Source organism: Perognathus longimembris, chromosome 1, assembly GCF_023159225.1.
Source record: "Perognathus longimembris pacificus isolate PPM17 chromosome 1, ASM2315922v1, whole genome shotgun sequence".
NCBI lineage: Eukaryota > Metazoa > Chordata > Mammalia > Rodentia > Heteromyidae > Perognathus > Perognathus longimembris.
In genome coordinates, this window is record NC_063161.1 from 14,812,769 (window position 1) to 14,838,399 (window position 25,631).

The window sequence follows — 25,631 nt, forward strand, 5'->3', positions numbered from 1 at the left end:
TGCAAATTTTGAATTCCTAGTAAGATTCTTGTTCTTACTGTGCCTTGAACTACACAGAACATATATAGAAATAGAGAGCTGTTCGTTTTCTTTGGAAGTCTGTACATGTCACTTATGAGTATTTGAGTATTCCCCAAATTTGTGCTATGATATTTAGAATTAGCAATTATCCGTTGCGAGCTAAGAATGAAGTAAGAATGAAGTTGCTGGTGATGGAAATTGAGTCTTAAAGCTTATACAGATGAATTGTTGAGTTTATAAATATTAGTTTTACAGGCAGCACTAAACATTACTCGAACAAATTCATCCAAGGTGTAGACTTTATTACTGTAGTTAGTGGATTACACAGAGGATAAAGAAAATACTTTTTAATGAGACTACAACCTATGAGTATCATATAGAGCAGCTCATATTTCATGTTAGGAATTGATTTTCATTCTGAATAACACTTTATTAAAGCAGCTTTGACATTGTATAGAGCAATGTGATTAAAGTAACACTTTATTTACAGAATGGGTGACTAGTCAGTGGGCTATCATGTGCCAGTTTGGGTTTTTTAAAAAGTATTTCTTGCTGAGTATTTTCATGTATCTTGCCTTGCTGCTGTTGTGGTTTTTTTTTTTTTGGTCAGTCATGGGGCTTGGACTCGGTCTGGGCACTGTCTTTGAGCTCTTCAGCTCAAGGCTAGTGCTCTACTACTTGAGCCACAGTGCCACTTCTAGTTTACTGGTGGTTAATTGGAGATGAGAGTCTCATGGACTTTCCTGCCCTGGTTGGCTTTGAACTGTGATCCTCAGATCTCAACCTTCTGGGTAGCTAGGATTATAGGTGTGAGCCCCCGATGCCTGGGTGATCTTGATGGAATGTTTAATCCACTTGTGTTGTCTTGCAGCCACCAGTCACTAAAAGTCTAGTTACCAACTGTAAGCCAGTAACTGACAAAATCCACAAAGCTTACAAGGACAAGAACAAATACAGGTAAGCACCAATTACCTCTCTTTCTTTCCAGAATGGTTACAAAGACCTAACGTCTTCATAATTGACAATAATTTATCTATTCTTTTAAAAATCGATTCTTTTGGGGCTGGGGATATGGCCTAATGGCAAGAGTGCCTGCCTCGGATACACGAGGCCCTAGGTTCGATTCCCCAGCACCACATATACAGAAAACGGCCAGAAGCGGCGCTGTGGCTCAAGTGGCAGAGTGCTAGCCTTGAGCGGGAAGAAGCCAGGGACGGTGCTCAGGCCCTGAGTCTAAGGCCCAGGACTGGCAAAAAAAAAAAAAAAAAAAAAAAAAAAAAAAAAATCGATTTTTTTTTTTAAAGTTAAAAGGTAAAGCTGGGTGCCAGTGGTTCTCATCTGTAATCCTAGCTACTAAGCAGGCTAAGATCTGAGAATCTCAGTTCGAAGCCAGCCCCAGAAGGAAATTCCATAAGACTCTTGTCTCCAGTTCACTATCTAGAAAGTCAGAAACATGGCTCAAGTGGTAAAAGCACTAGCCTGGAGCAGAAAGCCCTCAGGGACAGTGCCCAGGGTCTGAGTTTAAGTCTTGAGACCAGAAAAAAAAAAAGAATGAATTAAAGGTGATTGTTGTTGTTTTTGTGCTAATATTGTAATTTCTAGTAATCTGTGCTTTTGTTGACTCCACTAAACTTAAAAAAAATGCTTTTTCTAGTGAAATCTTGTTTGCATTCTACATAAATACTTAAAGTCTCTAAATATGTATTGACAATTAGGTTTGAAATTATGGGAGAGGAAGAAATTGCTTTCAAAATGATCCGCACCAATGTCTCTCATGTGGTTGGCCAGCTGGACGACATAAGGAAAAACCCTAAGTATGGTTGGCTTACTTATGTACTTGGTTGCTTGTTGATTTGTCTGTTTATTTTAGCATGCATTAGTTGTATGGGGGAGAGTGGTTCATTGTGATGTTTTCACACTTGTACAAATGTATTCTAATCAATCTCGTCTCATCTCTCTCCCTTATACCCCTCTCCTCTTCTTAAAACAATTTTAACATGGTTTATTGTTTTGTTTTATTTTCATACATGAAAACAAACTACCTCAACTGTATTTATCCTCATTCATTGTCATGCTTAATCCCCTCCTCCTACCACGCTTTACGCCCCACTTCCCAACAGAGCCTGCTTTAGTCTCTTGTCATTTATTTATTCTTAGTGTGTGTTAAAAGTACACTAAGGGGTTTCACCGTGGTATTTCAGACATGAATTTATGTGTTTTGCTGTCTGTTGCTCTCTCTTTCCTCACTAAGTATGATTTAAAAAAAAATATTTTAAATTCTGGAAATAAACATGAGTAAACCAGGATGGGGGTAGAGAGATCGGAGTGGCTTACTTTGGGTTGAGCAGATAGAATGTCTAATGGTAGAGTAGTGCTGGGGTTGACTGAGGGTTGAGGCAGGCTCCTCTCCCAGAGGGACTGACTCGCCTGGACTCAGAAGGTCAGGTAACAGGAGTAATTCAGCAAAGCTTCGGGGCAGACTGCATGGTGGAGAGGTGGAAAGGGCTCCCAGCAGGTAATCTCAGTATTTCTAAAAGGATGCCTCCACAGCCTACTTGGGAACTAGATTTAACCTCATCATTCAAACTCAAGTGTAGAGGGATGTCTAAGGGAAAAAATTTTTAAAAAAAGGTTCCTACAAATGTGAAAATTATCCAGTAAACTCCAGCCATTCTTTGGAAGGAAGGAATTTCACATTGACATAAACTTTGAAATTTCTAGCTCTGCCCATTACCTCAACTGGTTCCCTGAAAAGTATTTTTAAGTGTTCTTTGTGGGTCATAAGGGTTTGAACTCAGGATCTTGGAGTTATTCCAGAGCTTTTTTGCTCAAAACTAGCACTCTACCACTTTGAGCCACAGCACCGCTTCTGGTTTTCTGGTGGTTAATTGGGGACAAGAGTCTCAGACTTTCCTGCTCCCACTGGCTTCAAACCTGATCCTCAGATCTCAGCATGCTGAGGAGCTAGGATTACAGGCATGAGCCACTGGTGCCTCAAAAAAACTATTTTTTTTTAAACGATGAGCCATAGGCTCCATCAGTTTTGCAGGAGATGGCTCAGCATATGGAATGAACACATTTCATTTGAGTAATTTTGACAGCAATGGAACTTGAACTCAAGGCCATGTGCTTGCTGGCTAAGCCTTGAACCATGCCTTCTTCTCTTTCATATTTGAGCCTTAAATACTTTTGGAAGTCTTCAGTTACCTCAGTTAAATTAGAATTTTAATTATAAATGACCAGAGGACACGTGAAACTTCTAGATATTTTTAATATAATTTTTCTATTATTATTAAGACATGTGGACTTCTTTAAACCACTATATTTTAGTCTACAAATTCCAATCATCTCTTCATCTTTTCATTTAGAAAGTCAGCCTAGCACCAGAGGCACATGTCTATAATCCTAGCTACTCCAGAGGCCAAGAGCTGGAGGACGTGGTTCAAAGCCAGTCTGCACCCCACCATTTGAGACCGACCCACTTCCAGCCCTGCTTTACAGTGGTTATTTTAGAGGTGAAGTCTCACAGACTTTTCTGCCCAGACTAGCTTTGAACTATGATCCTCTGGATCTCACCCTCAGAAGTAGGATTATAAGCATTAGCCACTAGCGCCTGGCTGGCTGTTTTGTGTTTGTTTTAATCTAGGACACAATCTAGTCTCATTATTATATTTGATAAATATAGTTCTGGAATATTCTTTGATTAAAAGCAGTCTGTGAATTTGCAGAATAGATGTATGATGAACTTTTCACATCCATATCATTCCTTCAACAACAGCCAATTTATGTTTGATCTTGTTTCTTCTAAACACATCTACTCCTTTGTTAGCACTTTCTAGTTAATACATATTTTTGTTTTGAAGTTTATTGAAATCGTATAAAAAATTAATTGCTGCCAAACCTGTAGTTTCCCCTGCATCTCTTTAAAAACTGTATAGGGGGCTGGGAATATGGCCTAGTGGCAAGAGTGCTTGCCTTGTACACATGAAGCCCTGTGTTTGATTCTCCAACACCATATATATAGAAAATGGCCAGAGATGGCGCTGTGGCTCAAGTGGCAGAGTGCTAGCCTTGAGCAAAAAGAAGCCAGAGACAGTGCTCTGGCCCTGAGTTCAAGGCCCAGGACTGGCAAAAAACAAAATAAAACAAAAAAACAAAAAACAAAAAAACCCCACCAAAAACACTATAGGGCTGGGAATGTGATGTGGTTAGTGGTAGAATGCTGGTCTAGCATGCATTAAGCCCTGGGTTCAATTCCACAGTACTATATAAACAGAAAAAGCTGGAAGTGGCGCTGTAGCTCAAGTGGTATAGTGCTAGGCTTGAGCAAAGGAAGCTCAGGAACAGTGCCCAGGCCCTGAGTTCAAGCCTCAAGACTGGCAGAAATAAATAAATAAATACTGTATAAATCTTGCAGATGTCTACAAGAAAACTTGATTCTGTATGCTATAAATTTCCTATACTTGGTGCTCATTTGCCATTTTGTTTACATGTTCCTAAATCCTTTGAATTAAGTTCCCATGGAATTGATAGTTGGTTCTGAAGGGATATGAGTTTGTGTGATTTTTTTAAAAAAATATTATTTGTCAATGGCAATTGGCTTAGTGAGTTGGTCTCAAAGCAAACTTGAAATAAAGGAGAATGCTTCAGTGTAAACTGATCTCAGAACTAGTGTAGGTTTTTAGCAGTTTTTCTACTAGCTGCTAACAAAATAGTCAGTTTACTAAATTTAGGCTACACTAAATAGAAATCAACCCTAGTTGGCAAGGTAGGTGTGTTGGCTTACATTTGTAATCCCAGCCCTCAGGAGGCTGAGGCAGGAGAATAATGAGTTTAAGGCCAGGGGCTGGGGATATGGCCTAGTGGCAAGGGTGCTTGCCTCGTATACATGAGGCCCTGGGTTCAATTCCCCAGCACCACATATACAGAAAATGGCCAGAAGTGGCGCTGTGGCTCAAGTGGCGGAGTGCTAGCCTTGAGCAAAAAGAAGCCAGGGACAGTGCTCAGGCCCTGAGTCCAAGCCTAGGACTGGCCAAAAAAAAAAAAAAGAGTTTAAGGCCAGCCTGCACTGCCTAGTGAGACTTTGTCTCTGAAGAAAGTATGTGTATGTTGATATTTATATATGGCGGAGTTGACATTCCTTATTTGTGTTAAGTCAGGATCTTGGTTTTGATGAACATTCTGGCTCTTTATTGTTTCAGGAAGTTTGTTTGCCTGAATGATAACATTGATCATAATCATAAGGATGCCCAGACAGTGAAGGCCGTTCTCAGGGACTTCTATGAATCCATGTTCCCCATTCCTTCCCAGTTTGAGCTGCCGAGGGAGTACCGGAACCGCTTCCTTCACATGCACGAGCTGCAGGAATGGTAACTCTCACGCTTCCTGTGTGTGTTTGTACACATGTCTACCCCTGCCTGTATTAAAGAGTGAGACCTCTTTAATGTATTATTTGCCATGTACTTTCTTTGTGAAATATTTTCATCCTTTTTTCTTGTCTGTAGCTTAACAGAGAAAGGTCTTCTAAGTGTTAGTATTCCAAATCTAGTTTGTGGCTACATTTACCTTTAGAGAGTCAATTGAATGAAAAATAAAGCTGAGTGCTGGTGGCTGATGCCTATAATCTTAGCTACTCAGGAGGCTGAGATCTGGTCTCTTGAAGCCTGCCTGGGCAGAAAGACAAATCTGAGAGACTCCTATCTCCAATTACCCAGCAAAAAGCTGGAAGTGGAGGTGTATGGGAGAAAAAGTAGGTGGGTTGCAGTCCCAAGTCAGACTAGGGAAAATGTGTGAGACCTTAGCTGAATGAAGCAAAAAAGGTTTGGGGCGTGGTTCAAGTGGTAAGAGTGCCTGCCTAGTGAATGGAGACTTTTTTTTGGCCGGTCCTGGGGCTTGAACTCGGGGCCTGGACTCTGTCCCTGAGCCTCTCTATGCTCAAGGCTAGCACTCTTACCACTTCAGCCACAGTGCCACTTCTGGCTTTTTCTGTTTCTGTGGTACTGAGGGAGGAATTGAACCCAGGGCTTCATGCATGCTAGGCAAGCACTCTACTGCTAAGCCACATTCCCAGCCTGAGTGGAGACTCTTTTTTTTTGTTTTGTTTTTGTGGCCAGTCCTGGGGCTTGGACTCCGGGCCTGAGCACTGTCCCTGGCTTCTTTTTGCTCAAGGCTAGCACTCTGCCACTTGAGCCACAGCGCCACTTCTGGCCATTTTCTGTATATGTGGTGCTGGGGAATTGAACCCAGGGCCTCATGAATACGAGGCAGGCACTCTAGCCACTAGGCCATATCCCCAGCCCTTGAGTGGAGACTCTTGAGTTCAAAACATTGACTTCTTTATTAGGTGTAGGATTTTTTTTTTCCTTTCAGGTTCCTGATCTGGGGCTTCTGATTCTTCCTTGTTCAGTGTCAGTGAATCCCTCTCTGCTGACCCTAGCCCAATCTTGCTTTCTCGAAACTTCTTTCCCTTTTTCCTGGTACCAGCCCCCTGTGCTCTTTCTTCTCATGGAATATCCCATTTCTCAGTTGGGTCCGGCACCTGCAGCACTGTATGGCATTCTCTCTGGTGGCGTTTGGCTCTCTTGGTGGACAGGGAGCCGCTGTCTCAGTGGTCTCTATGTCCACAGCCCCAAGGACTGGCAGCGGCTGGGAGGATGCATTCCCTGACTGCCGGGGCAGTTACTGTCTTAGAGCTTGTGATTGAGCCAGATGTGATCTTGTTGGCACGTAAGAATACAGGAAAGAAAAGGTCAAGACGCTGACAATGACTCTGTCAAACAGTTGAGAGGCACTGGAACTCAGGAAAAGGGTCTGAGGTTAGTTATCTTCCAAATTTTACGTGAAGTGTGTTTCTTTTTTTAAATTAAATTTTCATAGCACTACTCATTTCCAGTTTGCAGATAGGAAACTGTGGTACTGTCCTTTTTTGTCCCCAACATCTGTTTTCTGTCTACCTTTTTTCTGCCCTCAAGATCTCTCTCACCTTTTTGTTCTTTTCATGTTTTTAAGAGCAAAGTGTGTCTGTCTGTCTGTGTTATATAGAGATTATTATCATTAAGTGGCATTCACAGTGACATTTTCATACACGTACCAATTTATTCCAGTCAATCGTTCCCTTTCAACACTCTCCCTTATGCCCTTTCTCTTCCTGAAAATAGAACCTTCCCATTTCCCCTATCCTAAAATGGCCGGGCTTTCTTTTCTCACACCTGAACTGAAACTATGCATGAGCCTCACTTTTCTTTACCACCCATTCTTCAAATAGCCACCACTGTACCCAGAATGCATCACACACCACGTCCCCTGCCTTTTCACCCACTTTCCCAGTGTATTTTACGTGGAAACTCTGGTGCAGGGTTTTGCAGTAGCCACGGTTCCTGCCCACGGCACAGCTCATGCCTAGCTCCACACAGTACTGGAAGAGACTATGACTCCACACTGCGCATGTGCGTTCCCAGCATTATGCCTCCCCTCCCACTGCCATGGCAGAAGGACATGTGGCCATCCGGGCAGCGCCAACCTGGTTTCTCAGTTTTCCCACCAGACCTTCTTCCACCCCCCAATGTGGTGGCACAACAGTGACCCCAGGTTTCTCAACACTTCCATCTTTATCTTTACCCACCAGAACTTTTTATCCAGTAACTAAGTGAGGGAGTAATGAGCACAAATAAGCAAAAAGAAATGAGAGCTGTTGTAGATATTACAAGTAGCTTTTCCTTTGACTTCTTCTCCCCTGCCTGCATTACTCTCGTCCTACTTCAAGTCCAGTGCCAGCTAGGACATGAAAACGATCCCATCTCGTGGGGAAACATATTGTGACAGTGAAGCCATAAGCATAAATGTGTGTTGTTTTTTTTTCTGTCTCTGAACAGGAGGACATATAGAGACAAACTGAAGTTTTGGACCCACTGTGTACTAGCAACATTGATTATATTTACTATATTCTCATTTTTTGCTGAACAGGTGAGTTTAAATATTTTACGTGGATATCACTTGCATCTGAATCCTTTAGCCAATGATAGGAAGTTCACAACCAAAATCAACGCTGATGTTGTCTGTCTGAATCCCAGCGCTCTGGAGAGGGAACTAAATTTTATTTTATTGCCTTCTATCTTGCAGTTGATTGCTCTTAAGCGGAAGCTATTTCCCAGGAGGAGGATACACAAGGAAGCTAGTCCTGATAGGATCAAGGTATAGACAATCTTCATTTGAACGTCATCTACCTCAGCAATTACTGAGCATCCTAAAACTCAGCGCCACAGGGACACCTTCAAGCTGTGACACTTGGTCTGAAGAAGGAAAGCATCTAGAACTGTGTTCTGTGGCCCAGACAAGCCTGTTACCCCCCAAATTCCCGAATCAACACAATGAAAATATGTGTGTGGGAAGCTCTGAAATGAGATTGTTTTTAAGGCTTTTGCCCCTGGACCTGCTATTCTGCTTCTAAAAACCACTCTGCCTAGCTGCTACTTTGTTGCCACCACCATTGCATACTAATAGAAGCCCAGGACAGCTTGGGAGCAATTGCTAAGAGATTCCAAAGCCTCTTGCTATGGCTTTCTTTCTTTCTTTTTTTTTTTTTCCATTTCTCATTTAAAAGATAAGTAGCTACTAAGTTCGCTAGTTTTCTTGCTTCTGAAAATAATGAATCAGATGTCTAAAGATGTTTTTATAGATGCTATCTAAATAATGCTGTAACATCACCTATTGGCAATATCTACATTAGTTTATTAACAGTTAAGTGGTCTTGAACCGTGAATAATGACTAAAGAACTCAAAGACTGACATTGGAAATACTTGTTTATGTCAGTCCCTAAGAATACTGTGATTTTGTGTGCAGGCCTAATTACAAAGGGCTAGAGTTAAGTAGCTGTGCTGCTTACCAGATGTAATTATGTTTGTGAGATGTATATATTCAAACAGAAGTGCCTCATTTTAGAAATGAGTAGTGCTGATGGCACTGGCACAAAACTGTGTGTCTACTTGAACACTCATCCACATGTTCTAGTGATGTACGCCCTTGCAAGTCACCCCCTTCCCCTGATTGGCTTTGTATAGATGGAAGGTCAGCAAACTGAAAAAGGCCAAAATACTTGCAGAACACATGTGCCTCTGTCACATATTATTCTTTGGTGTTGTTTGGTTGGTATTTGTATTTTTTTAAACAACAGTATACAAATGTAAAACCTATGTTTAGCTTGCCTCTACCAAAACGGGCCATTGTCAGCAGAGCACTGGGAATTAGCATCGTTTTTATGTATGAGCAAACCCTCTGTTCAGCCATGTTTTGTTATGTCATTACGCAGTGGATTCCATGAGTCCCTTTTGAACTCTGACAGGTATTTTAGATCATGATCTCAACAGTATTCTTCAATATGGCACACATATTTTATAAAAAGAACTTGAAATGTAAATACTGTGTTTGTGCTGTAAAAGTTACACATTTCAAAAATGGAAGTCTCACAAAAAGTTAACATTTGCCTGGTGTTTTGATTTCTTTTAAGTCTTTGAGGATTGGAATTACCCAGATTCAACATCACTTGCCTGCCAATATTAATTACTAAAATTAAGCAGAAAGTAGTATAAGGAGAATTTGGTATTATAATGCACTGGACAGTGATGTGCGTGTGTGTGTGTGTGTGTGTGTGTGTGTGTGTGTGTGTGTTTAGAATGCAGGGAAAAGTAGGTTCTAAATGGAATTTATCATTGATAAAAATTTAAGAAGTTATCTGAGTATCATTTTATAAGCAGACTTTATTCTAGAAAGGTTATAGAAAATGAACTTTTGTATGTAATGGAGATATCAGCAGTTAGATGAATATAATCTGCATATAAATAGTAGCTGGATAATAGAATAGAACCATTCATGTAATAGTTACCACGAACTCAAGTCTGTTAAGTCCAATATATGGCTTAGTCCACTTGTAACAGAATATATGACCCTGAATAATTTATGAACAACAGAAATTTGTTTCCTCATAGTTTGGAGAATTCTCTGCAGGTTCAATAGGCTGGTAAGGACCTGTATTTCCAAGATGGAAGGTGGCACCTTGAATGCTGTGTTCTCCAGTGGGAAGGAACTCTTTTCTCACATGGCAGAAGGCAGAAGGGCAACGGGGGCAACTCTCCATCAGCCTTTTTAACCTCATGAGTCACAATCACTCCCTGAAGGCCCTACCTCCTAGACTGTTATACCACTGATTAAATTTCACCATGAATTGCAGAAAGGACAAAAATCATAGCATTTGGTGATTCAAAAGCTCATGCTTCTTGGTCCCCATCCTGGTGCCTGTAATCCGCCAGGCTAGGTTTTGGAGTAGCTTGTTAACATGCAGGATACCAAGGCCCTTGGAAGACATGAATTCATGAGACTCTCAGCCAGTTAGAACCCAGATTTGTCGTTTTTTTCCTACAAGGCTGTGCAGGATTCACAGGGCAGTGGAATATTACGGGTTGTCACTCTGTAGTCAGACTGGTGTTCAAGTCCTATCCCTGGATGTAGACTGCCAGGACTCAGCTTTCTCTTCTGAAATGTGGGAGCTACCTCTAGGCTTATGATGATGATCAAAGGAACCCACAGGCAACACAATCAGTCTGACAACTGTTACTAAATGTCACTGCCTGACAGTGCTGTGTGGTAAATGAGGTAACAGTAGTATGAACGTTTATGTTGAGGAATAGTTATATTTAGTCTAGAGGTGAGGCTGTTAGTGCAGTCATTAACTTGGAAAGATGCCTTTGCCTTGCTGTGTAACACAGTTTCTACTTAAGCAAAGCCCCCTAGCTTTCTTGAAATTTTTTTTTATTTTTAAATATACCTGAACTACAGGTTTAGCTCAATGGTAGAGCCCTTGAGCACAAATAACAACAAACAGAAAAGTAGAATCATGACTTTAAATCAAGACACTTAAGGAAGAAACAGCACTGATTTTTAAAACAAATACATCCAGAGAGCTAAAAAAAAAAAAAAGAAAGAAAGAAAGAAGACATTTAACTCATCCCTAAGGTCACCACAACACAAACCAGTTTCAAAGCCAGCCCCAGATAATACTTGAAGAAATGTCACACACCTCAAGAAAGAAACAAAAAGAAATCACTAGCAAGCTGAACTCAGTTATATCCCCGAATACAACTTTTATGACTGAATCCACTCTTAAGAATGCAAGATTGGCCCAACGCTTGGAATTCAGTGCAGTTCAATGGGACTGAAAAGAAAGCATATATAATTTCATTTGAACTTTCTTTTTCTTTTTTTTTTTTTTTTTGGCCAGTCCTGGGCCTTGGACTCAGGGCCTGAGCACTGTCCCTGGCTTCTTCCCGCTCAAGGCTAGCACTCTGCCCCTTGAGCCACAGCGCCACTTCTGGCCGTTTTCTGTATATGTGGTGCTGGGGAATCGAACCTAGGGCCTCATGTATCCGAGGCAGGCACTCTTGCCACTAGGCTATATCCCCAGCCCCGAACTTTCTTTGAAAAAAGAAAATTATGAAAAAATTTAAAATAGACCAGCACAACAGGTGCCTATCTAATGGTATCAAAAATGATTTTTCTTTGGCATAATCTTATCATTCAGGAGGCAGAAGGGTAGCAATTTGGAGGACAGCTTGGCTGTATAGAAGGGTCTGCTATAGAATTAATACATAATTAATAATAAATAAAATAAAACAAAATATAAATAAAAATAAAAATCCCAGACTCCTCAACAGAGCCTTGGTGGTCAAGAAGAGGAAGACATTTTGGTGATCCAACTGCTCTTTCCTCCCACTAGTCCTAATTACACTCTACCTTATTAAACTCACTCTCTGTGTTTGCTTACATCATATTGGCATTTTATTGGGAAGGACACTGGGATTTGACTGGGTTTCTTGTATTGCCTAGGGATTCACTGTTAAGTCAGATTCTCTGCCCAAGACTTCAAAGTTCATTCTTGTCCACTGAGATATGCTTGGATTACAAGGAACAAATACAACTCAAAACTATTTCTTTTGGTCTAGTCATGGGCCTTGAACTCAAGGCCTGGGCGCTGTTCCTGAGCTCTTTTGTTCAAGGATAGCACTCTAACACTCCGAGCCACAGCTCCATTTCCAGTTTTCTGGTGGCTAATTGGAGATGAGAGGCTCACAGAGTTTCCTGCCTGGGCTGGCTTTGAACCACCATTCTCAGATCTCAGCCTCCTGAGTAGCTAGGATTACAGACATGAGCCACCAGCATCAATAATATTCATTCTCTATTTTAGTAGTTATGTCAAAACTTAAAGAAAAAAATCTGACACATATTTAAGAAATTACAATATTCAGAGCAGCATTACTTATATAGGACCTATTCTGGAAATAACCCACACCTCTATTGACAAAAATAAACAAAAATACCAATTGTGCAGTAGTGCCGCAATAGCATATACCACAATGAAATGCAAGAACTGTGGCTAGAAACTACTCTCTTTGAAAACAGGACCCATTCTGGAAACAACTCTGGCATGTACTGACAAAAATAAACAGCAAGCAAAAAATAACAAAAGTACACATTGTGGAATCATGGCACAATAGAATATCACTACAGTGACAATGCAAGAATTATAGCTACAGATATTCTCTGAAAACTATGGATTAAAAAAAAAGTGATACACTTCATAGACGATGACACAATTTTCTGCAACACCTGGACACACACAAAACTAAGCTCCATTGTTGAAGCGCTGTTTATATGTGGTCACAAAACTTAGAACTAAGAAAGGAGGGACGGACATACATTCAAATAATTTTCTTAAATTCCAGAATGGGGGCCGGACTTCCAGAGGAGAAGCCAGTGACTGAATGTTGGTGAATAATGGTCTTTTCTACAGTAGGTGGTGTGCTTTTAAAAATTAACAAGAATTGTGTGTGTACACACATGCCCATGCATACCTGCCAACACTGGGGCTTGAACTCAGGGCCTGGGTGCTGTCCCTGAGCTTGTTTTGCTCAGGGCTGGTGCTCTACCACTTGAGCCATGCCCCACTTCTATGCATTAACTGGAAACAAGAGTCTCACAGGCATTGCTGCCCACGCTGGGCTTGAACCGTGATCCTCAGATCTCAGTCTCCTGAAGAGTAGCCAGCACCTGGCCAGATGACGGACATCTTTGTTCAAAAGCTGGAAAGTGTCAGGCCTTAAATCGACGGTTGCCAGAGTGAAACTTCTGGAAAGCCATCCCCACCCCACCCACCAAGGGTGTGTGTGTGTATGTGTGTGAGGGCTCCAGCCAATCAGCGCCCCTGTGCGCATGTGCAAGGGCTTCAGCCAATCAGCGAGGCGCCCGGCTGAGGCACGACGCAGCGCTTTTCTCCCTCCAAATCCACATTACGTCAGACGTCCGAAGCCTGGAGGCAGCTGCGGAGCTCGGCCCCGGGCAGCGCGGCGGCTCAGGCGGGCGCGAAGCCCGAAGTGACAGGGCCACCTGTGAGGAGTCCACTGCGGTTGGGCCACTGGGCTCTTTTCAGATGTTTGGCGGGAGGAGGAGGAATTTGTCCGGCTAACAGTTGCTGCTGGTTATCCATTGCCAGGGAGGCTGCCTTCCCGCAGAGTCCCCAGGCCTCTGGCGGGAAAATGGAGGCCCGGGCCTTGGGCGGGCAAGGGGGCGCGCGAGGGGGTCTGGGAAAGCGGATGGGAGGGGCAGGTCAGGCCTGGGATACCCCAGAAGAGTTTACAGAAAGGGGCGGGAACACCTGGTAGTTTTATATATTGTTTATACAGATTTATGTTTTAAAACATTTATATACTTATAAAATTAAACGTGAAGGTAACATAAACATAAAATAAACCCGCATTTATTATAGGAGTTTGTTATGTGTTAATAGGTTATATTATGTAGTTATTATGTAATTTATAGACATAAGTTTATATGTATATAAGTTTATTTGTATGTAACTACATAAACTATTATATAAGTACATCGATATCTTCTGAATATTCTGTTTTATTAATTTTTACTGTGTTTATACATTTATGATTACATGAATATAGAAGCATTTTGGCAATCCCCCTGCCCCCCACCACCACCACCAAGAGATGAAATCCAGGGCTTCCTGTATGCTGGGTGCATCCCCAGCCAGAATGGTAGAACTTTCTAGATTTATGTTGCCATGCATTTATTTGTGGCATGCTCACAATCCTGCTAGACACCACGATTTTACTGTGAAACTGAGATACAGACTGGATTTCCTCAAATTTATGTCTGTCATAGCTGGGACTAAAATTCAAATCTTTTGGTCCTCATCCAAACATTGAGAGTTGATGTAGATTATTATATTCTTCCTTCTTTTTCTTAAATTGAGTTTTAATTTGTTTAGTTTTGGTTCTGTAACATAAATGAGGAAATAACATTCAGATAACATCATTATTTGATAATTTAAGTTTTATTAGATCATAAATTGATAAGTTTTGGATTCAGTTGAGTTTTTTGCTTTTGTTTTTAAGTCAGAAAATATCTGAGGATGGCGCCCTCTGGGAGGAAAAAGCATTTTGAGAAATCTGGGAAACTACCAAAGGAGAATCAGCTTATAAAAGCCTATAACTTTGAGAAAGAAGCTAAATATGCCAGTAGTTCAGAAGAAGATTTTCCCCAAGGTACACTCTATCTAATGCTGGGCATTGGTAGTAGTCTACTGTTAATTTGCTTATCTGGAACCTATTCTATTTTAAGCTAAAAAAGTTTTAGGCATGTGATATCTCATTTGATCTTCTATCAGTATCTTCTATCAGTGTGTTAGAAATTTATATCACACTTCTTGCTTTTGAGTCATTATTACCAACAGGTTGCAAAAGAGTATGTGATTTATTGTAACCTTACCCCAGAGAACTTGTTCCTTATAAAATGGTCATGTAGCTAGGTGCAGGTGGCTCACACCTGTAATCCTGGCTACAAAGAGTGAGATCTGAGGATTGCAGACAGAAGCCAGTCCAGGCAGGAAAGTCTATGAGATGCTTATCTCCAATAGAATACTCAGAAAAAGCCAGGAAGTGGCACTGTGGCTCAAGTGGTAGAGCGCTAGCCTTGAGCAAAAGCTCAGGGACACACCCAGGCCCAGAGTTCAAGCCCCAGGACTGACAAAATACATAAATATATAAAAAATAAAAAAGGTCATGTATCTCGGTTGAATTTCATTGAATTGTCAAGGGAAATTTATATGTGCTTTAAAAATGTACTGGCAAAATGAAAGACTCCTTAAGATATTTCATTAAAATTTACCAAAGATTAGATATTCTTTTGTTTTTGTTTTTGCCTGGCGTGGGGCTTGAACTCTTGGGCCTTGAACTCTGGGCCTGGGTACTGTCCCTGAGCTCCTCAGCTAAGGCTAGCACTCTACCACTTGAACCATAGTGCCAGTTTTGGGTTTGGGGTGATTAATTGGATATAAAAGTTTAATGGGCTTTTGCTGCCCAGACTGGCTTTGAACCACTATCCTCAGATCTTAGCTTCCTGAGTAGCTAGGATTACAGGCGTGAGCCACCGACACTGGCAAGGCAATGTTTTTAACAGCAATATTTCTTTCATTTCTTAGTGCATGGCACTTATGAAAAATACATTGTTTATTGGAGTCTTTTATAGAAATATGGTTGGCTTGATTTTTATCTACGTAAATAATTCTTACCTTAAGCCTTTATAGAATAGATGTTATATTTTAAAAAATGTTTTTATTTGTTGTCAATACAGAAAGGCTTCCAATAATTGATAAACGTGGAAGGAAAAGGCTTTCTGGAGGAATTGCTGAAGATGTGGGGTAACATGTTCAAAATAATTTATGTGTATGGATAACCTACTTCAAGAAAAACTTACTTTGGTTTTGTAACTACCATTGGATGAAAAATGTTTGGCCTGTGATACTTCTTCCAAAATAATATTTTATGAATCTTTGTGTTTTGGGTTTTTTGGTGTGTGTGGGGGGGGGGTGGAAGAGTTGCTAGGGATCAGACCTTGGGCCTGGTACATGCTGGTCAAATGCTCCACGACTGAACTCTGCCCCCAACCTTAATTATTTTTAATTATTTTTTTCACAGGGGTGAAGTGCACACTATGCTGGAAAAATTTGGAAGTATGTTTCTGTAGATATTTGTGCTTAAAATTTATATAATAGGAACCTAATGTTAACCAGTGTACTATATCTGATCATTATTCAATGCCTTTTGTTTTGTTTCCCAATGGAATTATGGAAGAAAAATAGTTGAGAAAAATCCTTACATTTCCTTGTGCTCACAACTTAAGTGATATATACAGTAGTTTCCTGTGCATCAGTTTGTCGTTTTTCAATTTATTTTCTAGGACTCTTCCTGTATTCCTTTTTCTATGGAAGACAGTACAAATTCAGCCTTCCAAGATAGCTATTATTTTTACATTAATAAACTGTAGTTGAAAAGTAAAGACACTAGCTGGGAGGAGTTATATAATCAGATCCAGAAAACATTAAGTTTTACATAAGGTTTTATTTTTTGTTTAAGCATCATTTGTATAAGTTTTGTTGGGTAACAATACAAGTTATTTTAAATGTCTCTGATTGTTGAATGAATTTTACCTCTTTATATTTACTTGAATATGTGGGAATAAAATAATTTTAATATTACATTTTAATAAATATTTATTTTCAATATAGTTGACATTAACAGAGCTCTTCTTGCCAAGAGAAAAAAGCTAGAAATGTATACCCAGGCTTCTTTCAGAAACAGTACCCAGAGGATTGAACAAGTTTGGAAAACACAACAAGAACAAAGGTAAGGCAATTTTTTTTTTCAGTCCTGGGCTTTCACTCTGGGCCTAGACACTGATCCTGAGCTCTTCAGCTCAAGGCTAGTACTCTACCACTTGAGCCACAGTGCCACTTCCAGTTTTCTGGTGGTTAATTAGAGATAAGAGTCTCAAGGACTTTCTTGTCCAGGCTGGCTTTGAACCACAATCCTCAGATCTCAGCCTCCTGAGTAACTAGAATTACAGGCGTGAGCCACCGGCTCCCGGCAAGGCAATATATATATATATTTTTTTGCCAGTCCTGGGTCTTGGACTCGGCCTGAGCACTGTCCCTGGCTTCTTTTTGCTCAAGGCTAGCACTCTGCCACTTGAGTCACAGCGCCGCTTCTGGCTGTTTTCTGTATATGTGGTGCTGGGGAATTGAACCCAGGGCCTCATGTATACGAGGCAAGCACTCTTGCCACTAGGCCATATTCCCAGGCCCAAGGCAATATTTTTAACAGATATATTTCTATCATTTCTTAGTATAGATTAGTGCATGGTACTTTCGAAAAATATCATATTCTGCTTATTGGAAGCTAATAAAATATGGCTGGCTTGAGTTTTATCTAAGCAGACCTATGCCTTCGTAGAATAGAGATATTTCTTAGAAGTCAGGGAAGACGACTTTTTTTCTTCTTCAAAATAACAGTTAAGGGATTTTTGTTATTAAACTTTATTATATTCTTTCCAGAAATATACAGCTTAAATAAAAGCTAAATGTCATAAAAATACTGTCTTATAGTTAACTGTGACAGTGTTGACAGTGTAGAGTGTAGAAAAAGGTCTGTTTTGTACTTTCAATAATTTGTACAGTTTATCTTATCAATTCATTTATACTAAACTTTGCTGTGTCCAAATAGGGAAAATTAGGTGAAATATTTCTCCTGGGAAATCTGTTAATGTTTAGCTCATCAGAACCTAAATTCTGTAGAAAAATTAAAAGCTGGTTATAAAATTACTTTTACTGGAATACATATGAGATAATGTAGATAGCTAGATGATGTGTAGATAGGTAAAAACTCCTCAGTTTTCAAGAGCTAAAACATGTGAGAGAACTTCTGTGTTAGCTTGTAAGGAAAAGTACTTTTGAAATCTAGGCATGTCTAATTTTACTCCTTGGTTTCTATCAGAATTTTTTTTTTTTTTTTTTTTTTTTTTTTTGGCCAGTCCTGGGCCTTGGACTCAGGGCCTGAGCACTGTCCCTGGCTTCTTCCCGCTCAAGGCTAGCACTCTGCCACTTGAGCCACAGCGCCGCTTCTGGCCGTTTTCTGTATATGTGGTGCTGGGGAATCGAACCTAGGGCCTCGTGTATCCGAGGCAGGCACTCTTGCCACTAGGCTATATCCCCAGCCCTCTATCAGAATTTTTAAGCTGCTGTTGTTATTTGTTCCTTTCAGTAGTATAAAAATATATCAGTGCACTTTGTTTTGAGTGTTTTTTTCATATTGGTTTGACCTGTGACAGTATACATTATTATGTTTTACAGGCAAAAGATTAGCAAAGAATATTCTCAGCACTTTCAAACTTTGTTTCAGCAGTGGGATACAGATGTGAAGAAATCTGGGGAACAAGAAGAAAAGCTAACTGTTAGTGTCACAATTAACATTGCAATTATTCCATTACTATAACTAAAGTCTTAAGTAGGAAAAGAGAACCTAGCTTTGTTTGTTGTATTGGGCCCATAGAAGTGAGTCAGGTTCCATTACCCATTGCTTATTATGTATTTTAGTCTTGCTTATAAAAGCCATTTTTCTCTGTTGCTTATAAGGGTGGAATTTTTAGTTTCAGGTGGCTGACCATTGAAGGGACAAAAGGATTCCCAATTTGTTTACAAGAAATCAAAAGTTGTTTAGCTTTGGACAGAACTGAATAGGAGTAGGGAAGGGTTGCTGGCCCAGTGTCATCTTGGCTGTGTTGTGCTAATTTTTTTTTTTTTTGCGGGGGCGGGGGGGGGGGGTGTGGTGGTCCTGTGGCTTGAACGCTGAGCTTGTGTGCTGTCCCTGAGCTCTTCAGCTCAAGGCTAGCACTACCACTTGAGCCACAGTGCCACTTCCGGTTTTCTGGTGGTTAATTGGAGATAAGTGTCTCACACACTTTTCTGCCCAGGCTGGCTTTGAACCACAATCCTCAGCTTCCTGAGTAGCTAGGATTACAGGCATGAACCACCGGCACCTGGCTTTGTGCTAATTCTTAGAGGGGTCTCAATGTAGTAAATTAAGTATTGAAATCCTAGACTTACTTTAAATTATAGTGGACTGAGATTACCTCAATAGCTTTGGCAGAAAATTCCCCTGGAGGAATATTAGTGGTTTATTTTGGATCATTGGCCCACTCCTGAACTAATCACTAAAGTCAGAACATAGTTTACTATTTCTTTTTATTCATCTACTGTTTCTGAGGTACTGAGGATGGACCAAACCTAAAGCCTGTTAAAACTAGGGAAATGCACTCTTGTGGAGTTAGACTCCGTCTATAATCTGCTTCAATCTTAATGGTCAGACTTGGGTTACTTGCCCATTCCTACAGAGGATGGAAGGCAACCCCACTCATGGATTCCATAACTGAATTAACTACTTTGTTTTTTCCTTACACTGCTTACAATTATCAATTTGCATAAAAGAGTCAAGGTACTGGCCATATTAAATAAGGGTTGACTGGTCGATGAGGTAAGTTTTGAAAGTGTTAAATCTGCTGGGAAGATGGCTTAGTGGTAGAGTGCTTGTCTAGCATGCATGAAGCCCTGGGTTCAATTCCTAAGTACCACATAAACAGAAAAAGCCAGAAGTGGCACTGTGGCTCAACGTGGTACAGTGTCAGCCTTGAACAAAAGGAAGCCCAGGGTGACAGTGCTCAGGCCCTGAGTTCAAGCCCCAGCATAGGTTAAAAAAAAATTGTTCACAGGTTTAAAAAAAAAGTGTTCACAGGTTTAAAAAAAAAGTGTTAAATGTTAGATTGACTTGAGACATTGACAAGTACTCAGGAAAAAGATACGGGCTAAAGATAAAAAGTTAGAAATTCTGCGTGTGTGTGTGTGTTTTCTTTTCTTTTTTTTTTTTGGCCAGTCCTGGGCCTTGGACTCAGGGCCTGAGCACCATCCCTGGCTTCTTCCCACTCAAGGCTAGCACTCTGTCACCTGAGCCACAGCGCCCCTTCTGGCCGTTTTCCATATATGTGGTGCTAGGGAATCGAACAGAGAGCTTCATGTGTAGGAGGCAAGCACTCTTGCCACTAGGCCATATTCCCAGCCCCTGTGTGTGTGTTTTCATAGTAGGGTTTGAAATTCAGGGCTTAGGTGCTGCCTCTTAGCTTTTTCATTCAAGAATGGTGCTCTACCACTTGAGCTACAGTTCCACTTCCAGCTTTTTGGTGGTTAGCTGTAGATAATAATCTCATAGACTTTCCTTCCTGGACCAGGGCTAATCTCGATCCTCAGATATCAGAGTAGATAGGATTATAAGCATGAGACACCAGTGCCCAATATAAAGAAGTTTTTAAGCCACGAAGGAGGATGAGATCACTATACGAGTGATTGTAAAGGTAACTGGGAAGTTTAAGGATAGATCCCTAAAGTACTTCAATGGTTAGTTAGACTTCTAGGAGGTAAAGGGAGAGCCAGTGAGGGAGACTGAAAATGAACCAGAATATATAAAAAATAAACTACAAAAAATAAAGCCTTTCAAGAAGGAAAGACAACTGTGTTGTATGCTGGAAGTTATTAGTGTCCTGAAACAGAATTATTTTTGAGCACAAAGCACAACAGGAAAAACAAGAATGTGGTAACCAGAGGCAAAAAAGAGTAGAAGTACATTTATTGCTGACAAAAGTAATCTAGAGCTAGGCACTGGTAGCTTAGGCCTGTAATCCTAGCTACTCAAGAGACTGAGATCTGAGGATCAGGGTTCAAAGCCAGCCTGGGCAGGAAAGTCCATGAGTCTCTTATTTTCAATTACCCACCAGAAAACCAGAAGTGGCGCTGTGGCTTAAAATACCAAAAAAGAAAAAAGTAATCTAGAAAAATAAAATTACAGAAAGGAGACAGTTGCTAAACTCTTTTATTTAGTAAATGAGGTTGACAGACAGTGAAAGTATTATGACCTTGTAGAATAGCAAGAGATTTGAATTTGGCGTGGAAACAAGATAGATTCTTATAAAACATAAAGGAAAAAATTTTAAAATATACACAATTTAAAAATTTTTCAAGCCAATTAAGTATATGAGAGTAAGAGAAGGGAGTAGGGTATATATATGCAAAGGGATAAAAATAATGCCTAGCTATAGGATTAAGCTAGGCAAGAAGAAGGTGAGAACATCAGAGATAGAAATAACGGACAGAAGTATGTGGAAGGGATTTTTTTTTCATTCTAACTATTGAGCTTGTACTAAATGAAAGAGTAATGAGGTTGAGGTTAAAAATGGGATATATGGAGAAGTTATATTTATTTTATTTGTTTAGCCAGTCCTAGGGCCTGACCTTAGGGCCTGAGAACTGTCCTTAAGCTTTATTTTTGTTTTTGTTTTTGGCTAGCACTCTACCACTTGAGCCACAGCTCTACTTCTGGATTTTTGCTGGTTAATTGGACATAAGAGCCTCATGGATTTTCCTGCCCGGCTTCAAACCATGCTCCCTCAGATCTCAGCCTCCTGAATAGCTAGGATTACAGGCATGAGCCACCAGTATCTGGTGAGAAATACTATTTATAATGGTTATAATCCGACACTGTTTGGGACCAAATTCTGGTTTGAGTAATTTCTAACTGAAGCTGTGAACAAATCAATTTATCTTTATGCCTCAGTTTCTCCATCTTTCAAAGTGCCTGAGTTCCTATCTCATATAATTATTTGGAGGACTAAATGAGTTCCTAGATAATAAATTTACTGACAATAGTTCAGAGTAGTGTCCAACACATAATGTTTGCTATTACCCACATTGCAGAGGTTACGTTACTATTAATAGCAAAATCTAGAGTGTAAGAACGTGAGATAGTTATTGTAAAGGACAAAAATCATTGATGGAGAATAGGTCAAGGAACTTTCAGAAAGGCCACCATTACTGGATCATAATATCCATGTGGACATTGAAATTGCCAGGAATCACAGTTCTTGAATCTTAAATTTCTCCTTCTGGCATAAAGATACATTCCTATAATCCCAGCTACTCCAGAGACTAAGGCAGGAGGATATAAATTCATGCTAACTTGTGCAACATAGCAAGACTATGTCTCAAGAAAAAAAAGATGTCCTACTTAGTGATCAGTAGGATAATTATATTGCATGTTATTGGTAAAAATTATTTAAACTTTGGCCATAATAGTTTTGAAAACAAAGTGTTATGCTGGGTGCTGGTAGCTCACACTTGTCATTCTAGCTACTTGGGAGGCTGAGCTAGAGGATCATGGTTTGAAGTCATCCTGGTAAGAAAAGTCCAAGAGACTCTATTAACAGCAAAAATTCAGAGGTGGGAGTGTTGTTCTAGTGGTAGACCACCAATTTGAGTACAATAAGTCAAGAACATAAGGACCCCAGTTCAAGTCCTAGTATCAAAACCAAAAAAAAAAAAAAAAAAGTAAACACACACACACACATGTTAAAGCTGCTGGGTGCCAGTGGCTCATGCCTGTAATCCTACCTATTGTGCAGACTGAGTCAGCCTGGGCAGGAAAGTCTGTGAGACTCATCTCCAGTTAACCAACAGGAAAACCAGAAGTAGTGCTGTGGCTCAAGTGGTAGAGCACTAGTCTTGAACTGAAGAGCACAGGGACACTACCCAGGCCCAGAGTTCAAGCCCCATGGCTAACAAAAAACAACAACAAAAACATGTTAAAGCTATTAATATTTACCTTTAAAGTTAAATATAGATCTTTTTGCTAAGTTTAAACTTTTAGGGCTAGGGAAGCAGTTCACAGTTGCTTGCCTAGCACGCACAAAGCCTGAGTTTGATCCTCAGCAATGAGTATTTAATTTAACTAGAGTGTTTTCTTTTATATTTATAGAATGTACTTAAACAACAACAAAAGATTTTTCAACAATCGAGAACTATTCAGCACCAAAGACTAAAAACACTTAAACAGTTATATGACCAGTTCATAAAGGTATGCTGTACATGGAAATGTGACTCAGTCTTTAAAAATGTACATAAGCTTTTCTTTTCAAAACATTTTGTTTATGCATTAAAAAATTTACATTTTGAAACCACTTTTTTGACTGAAATGATAAATATATCTTTAGAATGCTAATGGTTTTGTGGAAATATTGAAGACAAAAAACAAGAAATTGGGAATTTTACCTGCATGTGTCAAATCCATACTTTAATAGCAGTCTTTAGCATGAAGTCTGTAAATCATTTCTGTATAGTCTTTTTTTCTTGCCTGTTTCTCATTTGTTTAGAAAGTATTCAATTTAGAATTCACTGGTAAAGCCTTCAGGTTCTGGGCTTTTTCTCTGTGGAGTTTTTTTTCTTTCCTGTAGTACTAAGTATGGAACTTAGGGCCTTACACACTAGACAAGCTATCACTAAGCTACATCCTTCCCTTTCAGGAAACATTTGATTACTGATTTAATAGCTACTGAAAACAATAAAAGGAAGTACCCAATTGAAGTTATTGAACTTTTGGCTTGGTGCTGGTGGCTCACATTTGTAGTTCTAACTCAAGAAACTGAGATCTAAGGATCACAGTTTGAAGCCAGCCCAGGCAGACAAACCTGAGAAACTCTTTTTTTCTTCCAATCCTGCGTCTTGAACTCTGAAGGCTAGCACGCTACCACTTTGAGCAGTAGCTCTACTTCGGGTTTTCTGGTAGTTAACTGGAGATAAGAGTGTCATGGCCTTTCCCGCCCAGCCTTCTCAGTGAGTAGGATGACAGGCGTGAGCCACCAGTGCCCAGCCTTTTCCTCCATCTTGACCTCAACAGTTCACTAACCCACTGTTGGACACCAAGTGCACCATTAGTGTAACTGTTGTACTATATTTGATTCATGTCTGATCTATTTACTTCTTTATAGTAGAAATTTGGGGTTCATGTACTAAAATATTTTAACTTGGAATAAACATTACTTGAATATTAAAAATTTCTTCCTTTGGAAATGTAGTAAGCATAGACCTGAGATGAAAAGTTACAGTTTATAACAAAACTAGACTTTTGTGTTTTAGAGTCTGGAGGACGTTGAGAAGAGTAACGATGACATGTTTACAAGCACACAAGGTGAACTTAAAAAGGAAATGGCTTTGCTGCAGAAAAAAATTATGATGGAAACAGTAAGCTATTATATCTCTTTTTGTTTTTCTGTAAGTGTAGTATAAGGGTTTTGAACTCAGGGCTTTGTACTTGCTAGGCAAGTTGCTCTATCACTTGAGCCACACTGCCAGACATTTTTGCTTTTGTTATTTAAATTGTATAGGGTCTCAGTTTTTGCCCAGGCTGGCAAAAAGTTAATGTGTTTCTTGTGTAGCCGAGATGAAAGGTGTGAAGCACTTGTACCAGCATTATATTGGTTGAGATGGCCTGAGTTTAGTATTGGTTTATTGGCCTGGGCTGACCTTGAACTGAGATGCTCCCAGTCTCAGCTTCCTGAGGATTACAGGCATTGAGCCACTGTGCCCAGCTAAGTTACTATATTTCACATAAAAACAAAAGATAATGATTAATGTAAGCACTGAAATATTTTATTTGCTGAAATATGTATAACAACTAAAAATTAAACAAATGTTTAATATCTCCTTTCATGAAACAGCAGCAGCAAGAGATGGCAAGTGTTCGAAAGTCTCTTCAGTCCATGATATTCTGATGACTCTTGGAAGAAAGAACTTGAACCTGAGTAATATAATTATAAAATTAGCTAAGAGACATTTAAGTCTTTTGAGTAGTTTAGAAATTCTAGTTGAAATTAGTACACTTTAATCGTTAGCTTAAGTACAGAATTTCTCTCTGTTATCTTCCACATAAAATCCAAATGTCAGCTATTCCTAAATTAAGTATATCACACTTTCAACTCTAGTTGTAATTGTGACTTTCTCTAACATTGTTAATTAACTTTTATCAATAAAGATGATTTAACTTTAGGTTTGGGCCTCACATATCTCTCTCAGTCCTCAAAGATACAAAGTGCAAGAATAGAAGGCTATTTTTTTTTTTGGAGACAGTCTCCTATATTGCCAAGACTGTTTGTTCTCAAACTCTTGGGCTCAAGTGGATCTCTCCTTGGGTTCTCAAGTAGCTTAAAAGAGTATGGCCACCATGCACGGTTTATATTGTTGTTCTTAAGGAAAAGTACCCCAGAGAATCTATTCTTCATGTATAGCCTTTTCTGTGTATTTACTAAAAAAGTATTTAATAGTTTGTCATTTCCACGAAGATGTCAATATGTCATTTAATTGGGCTTGATCTATAAGTTTTGTAGAGCATATTATGACCGTAGCTAATTAATTATGGGTTAAATACTTCATATCTGTCTTTAAAGAAGATGTTTTAATGTTCAATAAGACTTGAACAATTCATTTTAAAATTATATTTGTATACAGAATAATTTTATCAAGTTGTTTAATCAATCTTAAATTGTTTTAACATTTATTTGAAATATATCAGTTAAGCTTACTATGTTTCTGTGAAATTACTTTCAATTTTAGCAAAATCATTCAGAACAGCAATATTTTCCTGCTTTTCCATGTCTTAAATTCTAAGTTTTGCCTCTATAACCTTTACCTTAATTATAATGTTTTTATTTTTCTGTGGTAATTTATACAGGAAGAAATTTGGCCTCTGCTATTAGCAACTATTTGACATTAGGACAGAGGTCACTTGACTTCCATTTTATTTTTATTTATTTTTTGTCTTTTTGTATTATGCCAGGGATCAGACAT

At 39.6% G+C, this 25,631-nt stretch overlaps 3 protein-coding genes and 2 long non-coding RNA genes across 8 annotated transcripts in view; 3 read left to right on the forward strand and 2 right to left on the reverse strand.

Moving 5' to 3' along the window:
- The window catches only part of Gnptab (N-acetylglucosamine-1-phosphate transferase subunits alpha and beta), a 60,855-nt gene extending 51,552 nt beyond the window's left edge, over positions 1 to 9,303 (forward strand). Inside the window, exons 17-21 of one of the 2 annotated variants that reach the window (XM_048357275.1) lie at positions 893 to 978; positions 1,737 to 1,835; positions 5,223 to 5,390; positions 7,893 to 7,983; positions 8,140 to 9,303. In XM_048357275.1, the coding sequence (XP_048213232.1) occupies positions 893 to 978; positions 1,737 to 1,835; positions 5,223 to 5,390; positions 7,893 to 7,983; positions 8,140 to 8,217 (522 nt within the window). In that variant the 3' untranslated portion in view covers positions 8,218 to 9,303. The remainder of the gene's footprint in view (positions 1 to 892; positions 979 to 1,736; positions 1,836 to 5,222; positions 5,391 to 7,892; positions 7,984 to 8,139) is intronic. The other variant, XM_048357283.1, reaches the window with a different exon arrangement.
- LOC125359544 lies at positions 1 to 16,658 on the reverse strand. The gene is made up of 2 exons (XR_007212574.1): positions 16,615 to 16,658; positions 1 to 364 (listed from the first exon to the last, which is right to left on the reverse strand). It is a non-coding gene; the product is annotated as an uncharacterized LOC125359544 (long non-coding RNA).
- Positions 14,484 to 24,559, forward strand: Sycp3 (synaptonemal complex protein 3). Its single transcript, XM_048357317.1, has 8 exons — positions 14,484 to 14,622; positions 15,710 to 15,776; positions 16,054 to 16,088; positions 16,644 to 16,761; positions 18,264 to 18,363; positions 22,768 to 22,866; positions 23,925 to 24,029; positions 24,506 to 24,559. Exons 1-8 carry the CDS (start codon positions 14,490 to 14,492, stop codon positions 24,557 to 24,559), a joined length of 711 nt encoding a protein of 236 aa, XP_048213274.1. The 5' UTR covers positions 14,484 to 14,489.
- The window catches only part of Chpt1 (choline phosphotransferase 1), a 26,622-nt gene continuing 25,412 nt past the window's right edge, over positions 24,422 to 25,631 (reverse strand). For all 3 annotated transcript variants that reach the window (XR_007212569.1, XM_048357305.1, XM_048357295.1), the window contains one exon: positions 24,422 to 24,585. Coding sequence is in view for 1 of the 3 variants with exons in the window: in XM_048357295.1 (XP_048213252.1) it covers positions 24,541 to 24,585 (45 nt within the window). In the remaining 2 variants the exon portion in view is untranslated. The remainder of the gene's footprint in view (positions 24,586 to 25,631) is intronic.
- The window catches only part of LOC125359550, an 18,013-nt gene continuing 17,537 nt past the window's right edge, over positions 25,156 to 25,631 (forward strand). The window contains exon 1 of the long non-coding RNA XR_007212576.1: positions 25,156 to 25,167. This is a non-coding gene — a long non-coding RNA (uncharacterized LOC125359550). The remainder of the gene's footprint in view (positions 25,168 to 25,631) is intronic.